Genomic DNA, 12,270 nt, shown 5'->3' with positions numbered 1-12,270 from the left:
ATCAAAATGACGAGCATGTCATTCTTTTTATGATTTGCACAACTTATGTCTTCACATCATTTCCTTAGCACATCAAATACTTGTTTATACTTTATTATATGTGTGCAGTTGCACTTCATATAGTGTTGAAGGATATTTCTGAGTCCGTGAATAATGTGGCTCCGGATTTCAGTGTTTGTGAAAAACAGCCCCTCATCACCCTGCTCCCCGTCCCAAAGATAGAAGAAGGAGAAGAAAAAAAATCCCATATAAACTGCTGTCAAATTTCATATGAACAGTCAAGTGACTACTGATTAGCCGCTAGAGACACAGTCTTTCATGAGAAATTTTTTATGTTTTTTTAGCACAAAGATAGCAAAGAAATGCTTCAAAGCAAGAGTGCTGGGCCGGTGCCCATCACAGGAATGAAAGGACAGGTGCCTCCCCGTAAAAATGCTCCAACATGTATGCATTCTGCAGTCAATGGTTGGACCCAAGCCCAAAATCTGAAACCTTTAATGTCTTTTCCACACAAGGTTTCCTCCTCAGTCAAGCCACTTTTGAAGTCCGTGTCAAAACTCACCATGGCACGATTTTCAAAATCCATACAGGGAGGTAAACAAACCAAAAAAACCTTTGAAGTCAAAGTGTTTTTCTTTCAGTCTCTTGTGTTGTCTTTGAATCTTTTCCTCCAATGCACTAAGGCAGACAAAATCATTTTCTCTGACAATAAATTACTATTATTTTTTGGAGTCCCACAAATGTTAAGAAACACATTTAGTGGCTATGACAAGACAGTGGTGCTATCGCTGTTGCCGTACAGGTCGGCCAGCTTTTTGAAGCGTGGTCCCCAGTTGCTGAGATAGTCATAGTTCTGATCTGAGTCTGTACTTAGTGACTCCAGTGAGCTTAGCGACTCAGCTACAGAGCCGCTACCTTCAAAAGCATACGTCTGCAGAGAGTCGTACGGGGGAGCTGATGGGTCCACGTCGGCATCCTTCAGTCGCTCCCAAATAAACTCTCGAAACACCACATTGTCTGGTAGGGATTTATAGGATGGGCGAGAAGCTGAGGGGTAATGAAAGAAAGTAGGGGTATCTGGTGTGACGTCTCGTCGTACATTGGGGTCTCTGATGACATTGAGGTTACGCAGGGTCACCATGTCGAAGGCCTCTGTGTCCTCCTCGCCCCCTCCCTCATCGTCGTAACGGACGATGTTTTCTCTGATATCTCTTTCCTCTTCCAGAATCAGAGGTTCTTTTCTTCTCCGACGCATAGTCACAATTAGTAGAACCATGACTGCGAAGAAAAGCAGAAATCAGTCAGTAATAAGTGACATTCTTTCCATTCCAATCAGCTGAAGATGCAAGAACAGATGAAAAAAAGTAATTTCCACCTAAGAGTGCTTGTACTTTAAGAGTTCATAACATAGAACAAGTGGGAAGCTTGCAGAGAGGCATGATGCAATTGAGTGTGTTGGCAAACAAGTAAGAGATACAAATTATCATCTTACTGTAAGCGCTTGAATCGGATTGCATTCGACTGAAGTGCTTAAGACAATCATGACTAGACATGAGACACGAGATCATGAGAGTCTACGCTGATATAAATTGTTTGAGGTAATTTAAATACATGCTAAAAGTAAATGAAACAAAACAAAACAAAGCAAAACACCTCTTTATAGCAACTGAACAAAAATTGCTGAAAAGGTCCTGAGAGGGAAAATTATTCAGATGGGCGTTCAAGCATGGAAATATAGCAGTTAGCTTAAATAGATGATTGAAATTGTTCGCTAAAAGTAACTGAAAATAAGTTTAGTAAATATCAAACTGTTGCAGTGATAAGCTAAAAGCAATGCAGCTAAATAGTTAACTGAAGTAACTGACTGAAAAAGCTCTTAAAAGAAATTAATAAAGTGGGTGATCAAAGTAATTAATAAATGCTAGCTAAAAGTAGTTAGCTAAATCTGATATTTAGCTAACATTAACTGAACGGGTAAACAGCTGCTGGGTAAAGCAACAATGGATGGAAACTGACAAACAAAGGTGTCCAAAAATGATGTATGATTATGTTGCACATAACGGGTAACTGTTCAAATAGAGCACAAGTGCAAACTTCATCACATACCCAACTTTCAGACCAACAAATGTAGTGCGGAATATTTACTATCTGTTTTGTTTGCTTATTCAAGTCAAAGTCAATGGGGACCGGAGCCTATTGCAGTTGCCATGGGCTGAAAATTGGGGTACAATCTGGACAGGTTGATAGCCCATCACTCACATTTACACCCATGACCAATTTAGAGCCACCAATTAACTTCTCCTGCATGTCTTTAGACTCTGAGGGGAAGCCAGATTACCCTTAGCGGGAGCTACTTGCTGTGATGAGACGGCGCTAACCACCATGCTGCCTATAAACTCAGTCAATAAATAAAAAATGCACACATTTGGTGGGTGATGTGTTTCCTCACTGACTGGGTATTGATTCATTCAGGGCTTGTCGGAGCATGTCTGATAAAATAGCTTGGAAACCGCCGCCCTATCAATTCAATGGTAGTGCTTTGCAAATTCTATTAGTTACAAAGCTAAAACTGTTATGTAATATGCTGTATTTCGTCCCTCTGTGTTTTCCACCTCCTACGTTTTGCTTCAAGACTTGTACAAAACTCCACCAAACTGAAATCCTTGGTCCTCTGAGATCTTGCCAGAAGCCCTCCTCCAGCCCCTGTTCCCTCTCCCATACATTATTGCTGAAAATAACTATACGCCCAAGCAAACTGGCAAATGTCTAATGATCCTCTATCCATCAATGTCAGGCTGGTGCCAGTGAAATATCGTTCCGTGGGCCCATATTTCTTTTCCTTCTCGGCATCAAGCTACTGCAGGCAACACAGAAAGAGGCCCTGGATCCAAATTCAAACACCACTTCACACCCTCTAATAAGGGAGCAAATGGAAGAGATGGAAGGCAGGAAAGTGTCACATGGAAACACTGCAGGAGATGAATGGACAGCTCTCTGTGGGCTTTTTGGTGACTGTGTGTACCCTATAACAAAAGCACTATGTAGTAGTATATAAACCAGATTTTGTGAAATATTTGGACTACTCCTTCACTCAAACAATGCTACCAATATCCATGATACTTTTCAGCGCTTTGGGAAAGAATGCCAAACATTTCTGTGGAAGATTTTAAGCAACTCGAGTCGTTCTAAATTCTATTCAAATCAGCAAGGCTTCTCCAAAGTGAATTACAAAGTGGCACGTTGAAATAGAATATTCTCAGTGCTTTCCAGCAAAGCTCTTTAGGTTTTAATGCCTAGAAGGCAGCCACAATGCATCACAGACTGGAAACAGGCCAACATCCAATCACAACCCAAAGGATGAGCAGGTGGATGGTCGGGCATACAAATAGTCAGTCTGTGTCAGGTACCAGGGGTCTTGTAAGAGATGATTTCCAGCCGAGGCAGTTTAACAAACACAACCGTGAAATGACAGGAGCCGCACTTTTCATAGCACATGTACTGAAGATGTATACTAAATCACAAATAGACAAAAAGAAGATCAATTTAGTGCTACAAAGGCTTTTGCTGTAATTGAATTGCTTAAATGATCTACCCCACACAATCGATTGCAAACAAGGTGAGTTTTCAGTGTTGCCCTTTTCTTTCCAGCAAGCATCACTTTCTCATTAGAGTATTTTTCTATGCGCTGTGATTCTGGTGAAGCCAGGACTGATTATTTACTCATTTTGTCACCCACACACAATCTATGTCTCTTCGTTGCAATGTAATTTATGAGAGGTATTAATCAGCAGCTGTGAGGCTGTCTGACATGAGTGGAAGCTCAATGTTTAAATACTAATTAATGGTACACAGACAATTGTTAATGTCATTCATATTTAAAAAAAGAAAAAGAAAAGAAGCACCGCTTTTAAATTATTAAGGACTCTGAAGACCCATTTTATTACTCCTACTATGAGTATTGATGCCCAGAATGAAGACAATTTTCTGACAACTTTTAGCACTTTCTACTTTTCTGACCTCCCCTGTGTGCTTTTGAGTGCTTTTTTCACTCGCATGCACTAAATCAGAATTTAGAAACATACTGAACTGGTACATCTCTCCAAGCTACATCTGCATAGATCATATGTAGTGAACAGCTAAGTTTTTTTTTTATTAGTTTATTTTTTCTCACTCTAGTTAGTATAGTTAGTTAGTATATCACTTTTTGTTTAGTATCAGTCTTTTCGATAAGGCCACTTTGGATACTGCAGTGATTAAAAGTCCACATAGCCAACCAATCCAAAATAGCCATGAGAAGCATGAAGACCATCAGGAAAACATATGGAGTACAAATGAGGGAACATAACATAAAAATGAAACACAGGACTATAAATACACACAGAACAGTAAATAGGGAGCAAGAAACAGGTGAGGGCAGAACACTGGTGGACACAGGTAATGGTAGTTAGGAGGGAGGAAGAAAGAGGCAGGGAGTAATACAAAAGAAAACAACCCTTCAAAGTAAAACAGAAAATAACCAATGATGAAGCCCACAAACACCATCCATCCATCCAAGCTGGTATTGGATGAGAGGCTGGGTACACCCTGGGCAGGTCACCAGTCTATCGCAGGGCCAACATAGAGAGACAGACAACCATCCATCCATCCATTCGCTTCCGCTTATCCTTTTCAGGGTCACGGGGGGCGCTGGAGCCTATCCCAGCTGTCATAGGGCAAGAGGCAGGGTACACCCTGGACAGGTCACCAGTCTGTCGCAGGGCTAACACACAGGGACAGACAACCATTCACACTCAAATTCACGCCTACGGCCAGTTTAGAATCTCCAGTCAACCTAACCCCACGTACGTCTTTGGACTGTGGGAGGAAGCCGGAGTACTGATCCAGACACAGTGAGAACACCACCAGAATCAAAAACACAAGAACAGCAGCAAAGTCAAAATTCTCAGTAATATTAAAAATGGATCAAAATCCTGGCATCATAATGGCATGTTGCCACAGGCTGAGTTTTTATTAAAAGTTATTAAACATTTTTCTTTTCAAAGATGAATTGGATAAACTAAAGAACATCATATTAAAACATGCTGTGACCCAATTATTATCTCAGTCAAGCTCCTATGTAGGCATGAGAAATCACTAACATCAGCTTTCTTAAGTGATGAGATAGCAACATCTTCCAATCATGTCTAGGCTGGTCGCTGAAAGTTGCTTTATGGCTATGATCCAGAGACCAAACAGCAGTCAGTGGACCAAAGACCTAAGCAGGACCCAAGACCAAGCATGGATGGGTCACCTTCTTAACATTCACGAGATTATTGCCAGTTTGGTATTGAACCATTGTAAAGTCTCTAGTCAGAGGGCACTTTGAATGTGCAACTTTGCACCTCTAATATTTTAATGATTCAGAGCCAGTGAGCCTGTTCTTTTTTATTTTATGCCAAAAAGCACAGCAACGCCTGAAAAAGAATTGCTGTATGATATTACTATTGATTTCTTTTGTAAAATGGGTATTTTGGGTATTTTGTAAGACATCCACTGTCCTGAAAAATACCCCCATCAACATGAAAATGCAAGAAATGATGCCAAACACTGTTAAGAGCAACAGGTGGTGATAAAACCCTAACCATATAGAAATGTTCTTTAATCAGAAGCATAAAACTATATCATTGTGCACAGTCTGATGTCAAAAAAGGAGATAAAGGTACACACAAGACAAAAACCTTCATCAGTGAACTGAGATGGCCTTTATGCGTGGAAGGCCAAAACACACAGAAAAAGCTCTGTGCTACAAAATACCCTTGTACATGTAGACAGGGATTAAAACAGCATTTGACTGTTAGTGTGTGGGTTGTTGTAATGAGACTGAGGTAGGTTTGGATCTGACTTGGTAAAAATAAATAATAATTCCAGTGTCTATACATAGTTTTGCAAAACAGAGAGCAAATCAAGTCTGAAGGATTTGACTTAAATGCCATCCACACACAGCTTCACTCACCGTGACCTTAAAGTTGGATATTTTTAATAATTTAAAATCAGAGATGAGCCCCAAAGTAAAGTTTTGAAGTGATCTGTTTTGTTGTCTCCAACCAAAACTCAAAAGCAACAACAAAAAAATCACAGCCTCGCACTGCAGAAGCAGATGATTGGCAAACGACTGACACAATTAAGCGATTTTCAAAACAGCGCCTAATTGGGTTTCTGAAGGTGATATTTAATAGTGACAGACCTATGATTTCTAATTACAAGAACAAAGAACAGACAAGAAAGGAAAGGGACAGAAAATAACAGTGTCAAACCAAGGAGGTGTCACACCGCTTCAGAAACATAACAGATGTCGCTCTCTTCTGGGGATGACATTGTCTGTAGAAGCAAATAGATTCTGCACAACTTGATAAAGAGCAGGGAAACTATCACAATCATCGAATACAAAGCCTCCATTTGACTGGCCACATTTTATTATTTATCAGAGCTGCGATGTGTTTGTTGAACGCTTCAAATGGCTTTTATGTCGCCTGTGCTGTTGCTGATATTATCTGTCACACTATTAAGTGTGAAGGAAGGAAGGAAGTGAAGGAGGAGATGAAAGCAGCACAGCGGGAGGTGAAACGCTGCCTGAGGGAAGCAAAGGACACCTACAGGAGGAAGGTGGAGCAGAAGTTGGAGAGGAACAATATGAGGGAGGTCTGAAATGGTGTGAAAACCATCACAGGCCACAACACCAAGAAAAGCACAGTGGGGGGGACTGTGGAGAAGGCAAACGAACTCAACAACTTCTTCAACAGGTTTGACCAGCCCACAACCCCCCCACCCTCACCCTCACCTTCACTACAGAGTCCTCTCCCCACTCTCCTGCCTCCCTCGCTTCCCCCCCTTCCTGACACCATGACACCCCCCTCCTCCAATCCCTCTCTCAGCAGCAAGACATCTCCCCCCCTCCCCTCCTCCCAAACATCTCCCAGTGTCACAGTGGATCAGGTCAGGAGGCAACTGAGGAAGCTTCGCCCCAGAAAGGCAGCAGGCCCAGACAAGGTGTGTCCTAGGATGCTAAAGGCGTGTGCTGCTGAACTTGGGGAGCCGCTACAACGAGTCTTCAACCTCAGTCTGCGACTGGGGAGAGTGCCCGCCCTATGGAAGACATCCTGCATCGTCCCGGTCCCCAAAAAGAACCGGCCCAATGAGCTGAATGACTTCCGACCGGTGGCACTGACGTCACATCTTATGAAGACTCTAGAGCGGCTCTTCCTCAACTTCCTCCGACCACAGGTACAACATGCCCAGGACCCACTACAGTTTGCATACAAGGCGGGTGTCGGAGTGGAGGATGCCATCCTGTACCTCCTACACAGAGCCCACTCACACCTGGATGGGGGAAAAGGCACGGTCAGGATACTGTTTCTTGACTTTTCCAGTGCCTTTAATACCATCCGGCCCTGTATGCTTCAGGAAAAACTGAACAGGATGGAGGTGGACCCCTGCCTGGTGGCTTGGATCTCCGACTACCTCACCGACAGACCACAGTACGTCAGGCTGAAGGACATCACGTCTGACACAGTGGTCAGCAGCACAGGAGCACCACAGGGAACTGTGCTGTCCCCTCTTCTCTTCACCCTGTACACCTCTGACTTCTGCTACAACTCTGAATTATGCCATATTCAGAAGTTTGCAGATGACACGGCCATCATGGGGTGTATCTGGGATGATCAGGAAGAGGAGTACAGAAGTCTGGTGAGGAACTTTGTCGCATGGAGTCACACAAACCACCTGCAACTCAACACCTCAAAGACTAAGGAACTGGTTGTGGACTTCGGGAGGTCCAGAGAAGGTCCACTGCCGGTTCAGATAGAGGGGGAGGAGGTGGAGGTGGTCAACAAGTACAAGTACCTCGGGCTGTGGGTGGACAATAAACTGGACTGGTCATGCAACACAGAGCACCTGTATAAAAAAGCCCAAAGCCGACTGTACTTCCTCAGGAGGCTGAGGTCTTTTAACATCTGCAGGAAGCTCCTGAGGATGTTTTACCAGTCGGTGGTTGCTGGAGTACTTTTCTATGCTGTGGTGTGCTGGGGGAGCAGCACAGCAAAGAGGGACTCATCCAGGCTGGAGAAACTGATCAGGAAGGCTAGCTCTGTGGTCGGCATGAAGCTGGACACTCTGGTGACAGTGGCAGAGAAAAGGACATTAAAGAAACTGATGGACATTATGGACAATGCTGGGCATCCTCTGCACACGGCCATAAACAATCAGAAGAGTCTGTTCAGTGACAGGTTGCTTCTCCCCAAGACAAGAACTAACAGACTTAAAAACTCCTTTGTCCCACACGCCATCAGACTGTTTAACTCCTCTCTGGAGGGGAGAGGGAGGAGAAACAGGAGGACAAAGGAGGGGGGAACAACTAAGCTGTAGTGCCTCTTCACCTCACTGTACAATACCTTGTGCAATACTTTTTGTAAATAGTCAACAGTGCAATAGACTCAATACTTGAAATGTGCAATTCACTTGTATTTTTATTTTTTATTCCTATTTATTCTATTTATCCCCTTTGTATATTTTATTTATATTTGTCTCTGTATTTATATGTGTGTGTGTGTGTGTGTGTGTGTGTGTGTGTGTGTGTGTGTGTGTGTGTGTATATATATATATAACAATTCTGTAACTGTAACTTCGGTCGTTGCTGTGCTTTTTGGAAGTCGAATTTCCCAGAGGAACCCACCCGAGGGATTAATAAAGTTCTATCTTATCTTATCTTATCTCTCTTATTAACTGTGCATCTGTCCCGATTATGCGCCTGCGCTTATTTACTGTTTTATCAACATTTATGTATTTATTTGCGTCCTCTGTATCCTCCTCCAAGCTGTTGCCACTTTTTCTCCAAATACTTACAAGAGGTCTTTTCAGCTTTTGCCAAGCATAACGAAAGACAAATTTGAAGTTAATTGACTTGCTCGGCTGAATAAAGGCTAATTTCCTTTTCTTCTTTTTCTTTTCTTTTTTTTCTTTTTTTGCATGTCACACAGCGTTGTAATGATAGCAAACAACATTTCGCAATTTTAACAGTCAAAGCCAACGCGGCCATTTTCAGGTCACAATGTGCACAGTCAAGCTGAAAGATGGTATCTGAGAAAGAAATCGTCTGCTGTGTGAATGCAGACACATAAATAGAGACACAGATGGAAGACTTGCACAGGGGACATGGACTAAAATAAGAGACAGATGAGTAGACATGGTGATTTAAAGGATGAGTCTGATAAGAAATAGTCAGACAGAAATAACTGTCTGGAGATCTGGAGTGCTGCGTAATGTTCTAATTGGCCCTCTGGAGGACTGGGCAATATCTGACCTGTACTGGGGGGAAAAAAACTGGATCATAATGTGATAATGATCCTCTCAGTTATTTGGATACATCATCCAAAAAGGACTGTCATTAAAAAGATTCTAAATGACTTAAAAAAATGCTTGTGTTGAGATGTTTTCAGGAACATAACTGCAAGAAGCAGAGAACAGGCTCAGTAATTAAATCTAAAAATATCAGCCTATGATTAATGGCCACTTAGCTTATGAGCATGTAGTGCTAAAGCTAATGCACACAGCTCTGTGGACTTTGAAAGCAGACCAGCAAAAACGCCGCATTTTCTTTAAGCTCCCGTGAAGCTCCAAGCTCCAGGACAAAGTGGAGGAGTGACACTCCGAAGAGCTCTCCACACGCAACATGCATTGTAGTTTTTAGACCTGTCATGAGGACAGATAGCTAGAATCAGCGTTACTGGTGGAAGTGCGTGCTCCACTCACCTGATGAGAGGGAGAGAGAGAGATTGATGGAAGAAAAGAAGGGGAGAGGGATGGAAAAAAAAAAGAAGACATAAGACTAACGGCACCTGAGGATGACAGCAGGGAGACAGCTCCGGTCTTATTCCGGCTCATGTCTCGTCCACAACAATACAATCACACGCAATCACAGCCTCAATTGCTACCTGCAGATTGAAAAAGATCTTGATGGAACACTATCAAGGAAGATCAGAATAAAGGATTGGGCAACGTGGGCACGCATGGGCTGTTAATACGAGGGAAACTAGAGGTCTCTGGTGGGGGTGGATGGGACAAACAGACACAAAGAGGAAACAGCGAAAAGGACAGAGGCCAGTTGAGCAAAACAGACTGATGGGTAAAGCTACGGAGCTAAGGACACACAGTCACATTCACACAAACACAGAAACTTGGAGGTATATTAAACTTTAGGCCATTAGTTCCATGCCCATGGCCTGAGGACATGTTGTGTAGAATAGAGGCAGCTTTCATTAGAGGTGCCACGCTCAGGGTTGCACTGCTACGTATTTCCCCCTGTTGCTCTTTTGAAGTTTTCATTTATCAAAGAAAGTGCTCTCTGTCACAATGAAAAGAAGGCAGACCTCAAGGGGACTAGGATGATAAGCAAAGTTTGACCCCATCAAAGATCTCATTTCAGTTATTGTATATGCTGTTTAGATCCACCTCGGCTTTCAGTGAAGATCATCTAAGCGTTAAACTATGACTCTGCCCTGATGGGGTAAGGCTTTATCTGTGGGTTTTATGAGCAACGATGCAGCCAGGAGCTGACGGCTCACTGCTGCATCATCTATAAGAGTATGCTAATGAATTCTCATTTACAAGTGTCTTTACTAATATCTTAACATATGGTGTTACAGAAAAACAGTAACAGAGTGCCCTTGAAATGCAGTATTCCATACAGTACTTATCTGTATGACCTCCTTGTATTATTATTAGGTTAATAAAATACACTGACATGTATCTGGGGGAAGCTGTAATAAGAGCTCTCTAAAAAATGATCTAAAATCTAAAATCTCATCACTGACTCAGTCTGCCTTCAGGCACTGCTTTCTCTCAATAAAAATGCACATTATTACACTGGATTCTTTTTTCTTTAACGTAAATGCAAGAGTGCTGGGCTGTAGCAAAAATGACACACACACTCACGCACACACATATACATATATATACATATATATATATATATATATATATATATATATATATATATATATATATATATATATATATATTTATTGTTCCTGGGATCTGCTGGAGCCACTCGCCCAACTTGGGGGTCACTGCATCAAGTGCTCTGCTGGGACCACTGTTACCTTCACCCTCCACATCTTTATGAGCTCTTCTCTGAGCCCTTGGTACTTGGTACAATATATGCATTTATTAACAATAAAGACTATAACAATTAAATCTTTTTAAACAAATGTTTAAGTAAGTTTTTTTAATTAATCCTATTTCGTGAAAGTCAGACAAAGTATATCAAGGTGATCTTTTATCTGTTCTTGACTTACTTAAGTAAAAAAATGACATGAAGAATTTTACCACAAGATGAGCACAAAAACCATTACACTAACTCTAGCCAACTGATCCTGTTGGCATGATTTCAGTTGTATTTCACTTGTAAACATCCAGGGCTGACCGACTGAGGTCACGTGTATTTACCAAAGAGCAAATATGAGAGGCAGCTATCTCCCCCAGGTTTGACCTCTGCAAGACCTGAAGATGCAACTCTATTTTAGCAAGAAATCTCTTGCACACTCAGCTGCCTGGAGAATGCATAACAAGCACGGTCTAAATGCGCTGTAGATGCTGAGGTGAGCTGTGGTTCTCACATAGTGCACGACTGTAAAGCTACATTACCAACACTTAATTCTGTACTTACTCCTGAACTACAAGGTTTAAAGTTAGCTTAAGTATATCCCCACTGCAACTTAACAGACAAATGGAGCTAAGCTTGTATGCTGTTCAGCCAGACAACTAGGAAGAAATGCTTAAGTCTACAGAAACTCTCAGCTTCCTGCCTACTCTTGATTTGCTAAGGGGCTTAATTATCATAGGAGCTGACAAGGTCAGAGGTGGGGGAGGGTTTATTTTACTTACAAGCAGCCAGGCTTTTTAGCAATTTTTGGTGGTCTTGAGCAATACTTTTCCAGGCTTTCTGAAAGTCTTTCAAAGTTCTTCTTTGGACAATCGCTGCTTTTTTCATTTATTTAGAGTCCAGTCATTATAAAAGCCAAGCATAAAAAAGAGCATCTAACTCAAAGGAGGAACCAGTGTCGTGTCTACATATAACAGTCACCTTTTTAAATTGGGTCTTTAGGCAGCTTGTTGCAAAAGCAGTAATTTGCTACAGTGAGTCTACCAAAAATGCCAAAGATAGCAGAGTTTGACAGGTATAATGTGTGCGTGTGTAGGTACACGTAAGTTCTTTGTGTTCTTGTGATGCTGAGAAAA

At 42.0% G+C, this 12,270-nt stretch overlaps 1 protein-coding gene across 1 annotated transcript in view; it reads right to left on the bottom strand.

The window, feature by feature from the left end:
- Positions 1 to 763: 763 nt before the first annotated feature.
- LOC146625464 (cadherin-7-like) overlaps positions 764 to 12,270 on the bottom strand; it is a 124,453-nt gene continuing 112,946 nt past the window's right edge. The window contains exon 11 of the mRNA XM_085362827.1: positions 764 to 1,278. Within this exon, the coding sequence (XP_085218953.1) occupies positions 764 to 1,278 (515 nt within the window). The remainder of the gene's footprint in view (positions 1,279 to 12,270) is intronic.

Source organism: Diplotaxodon limnothrissa, linkage group LG9, assembly GCF_057381915.1.
Source record: "Diplotaxodon limnothrissa isolate DT_005_m linkage group LG9, D_limnothrissa_male_GT1.1, whole genome shotgun sequence".
Taxonomy (NCBI): Eukaryota; Metazoa; Chordata; class Actinopteri; order Cichliformes; family Cichlidae; genus Diplotaxodon; species Diplotaxodon limnothrissa.
This window is presented reverse-complemented; position numbering and strand designations above follow the sequence as displayed.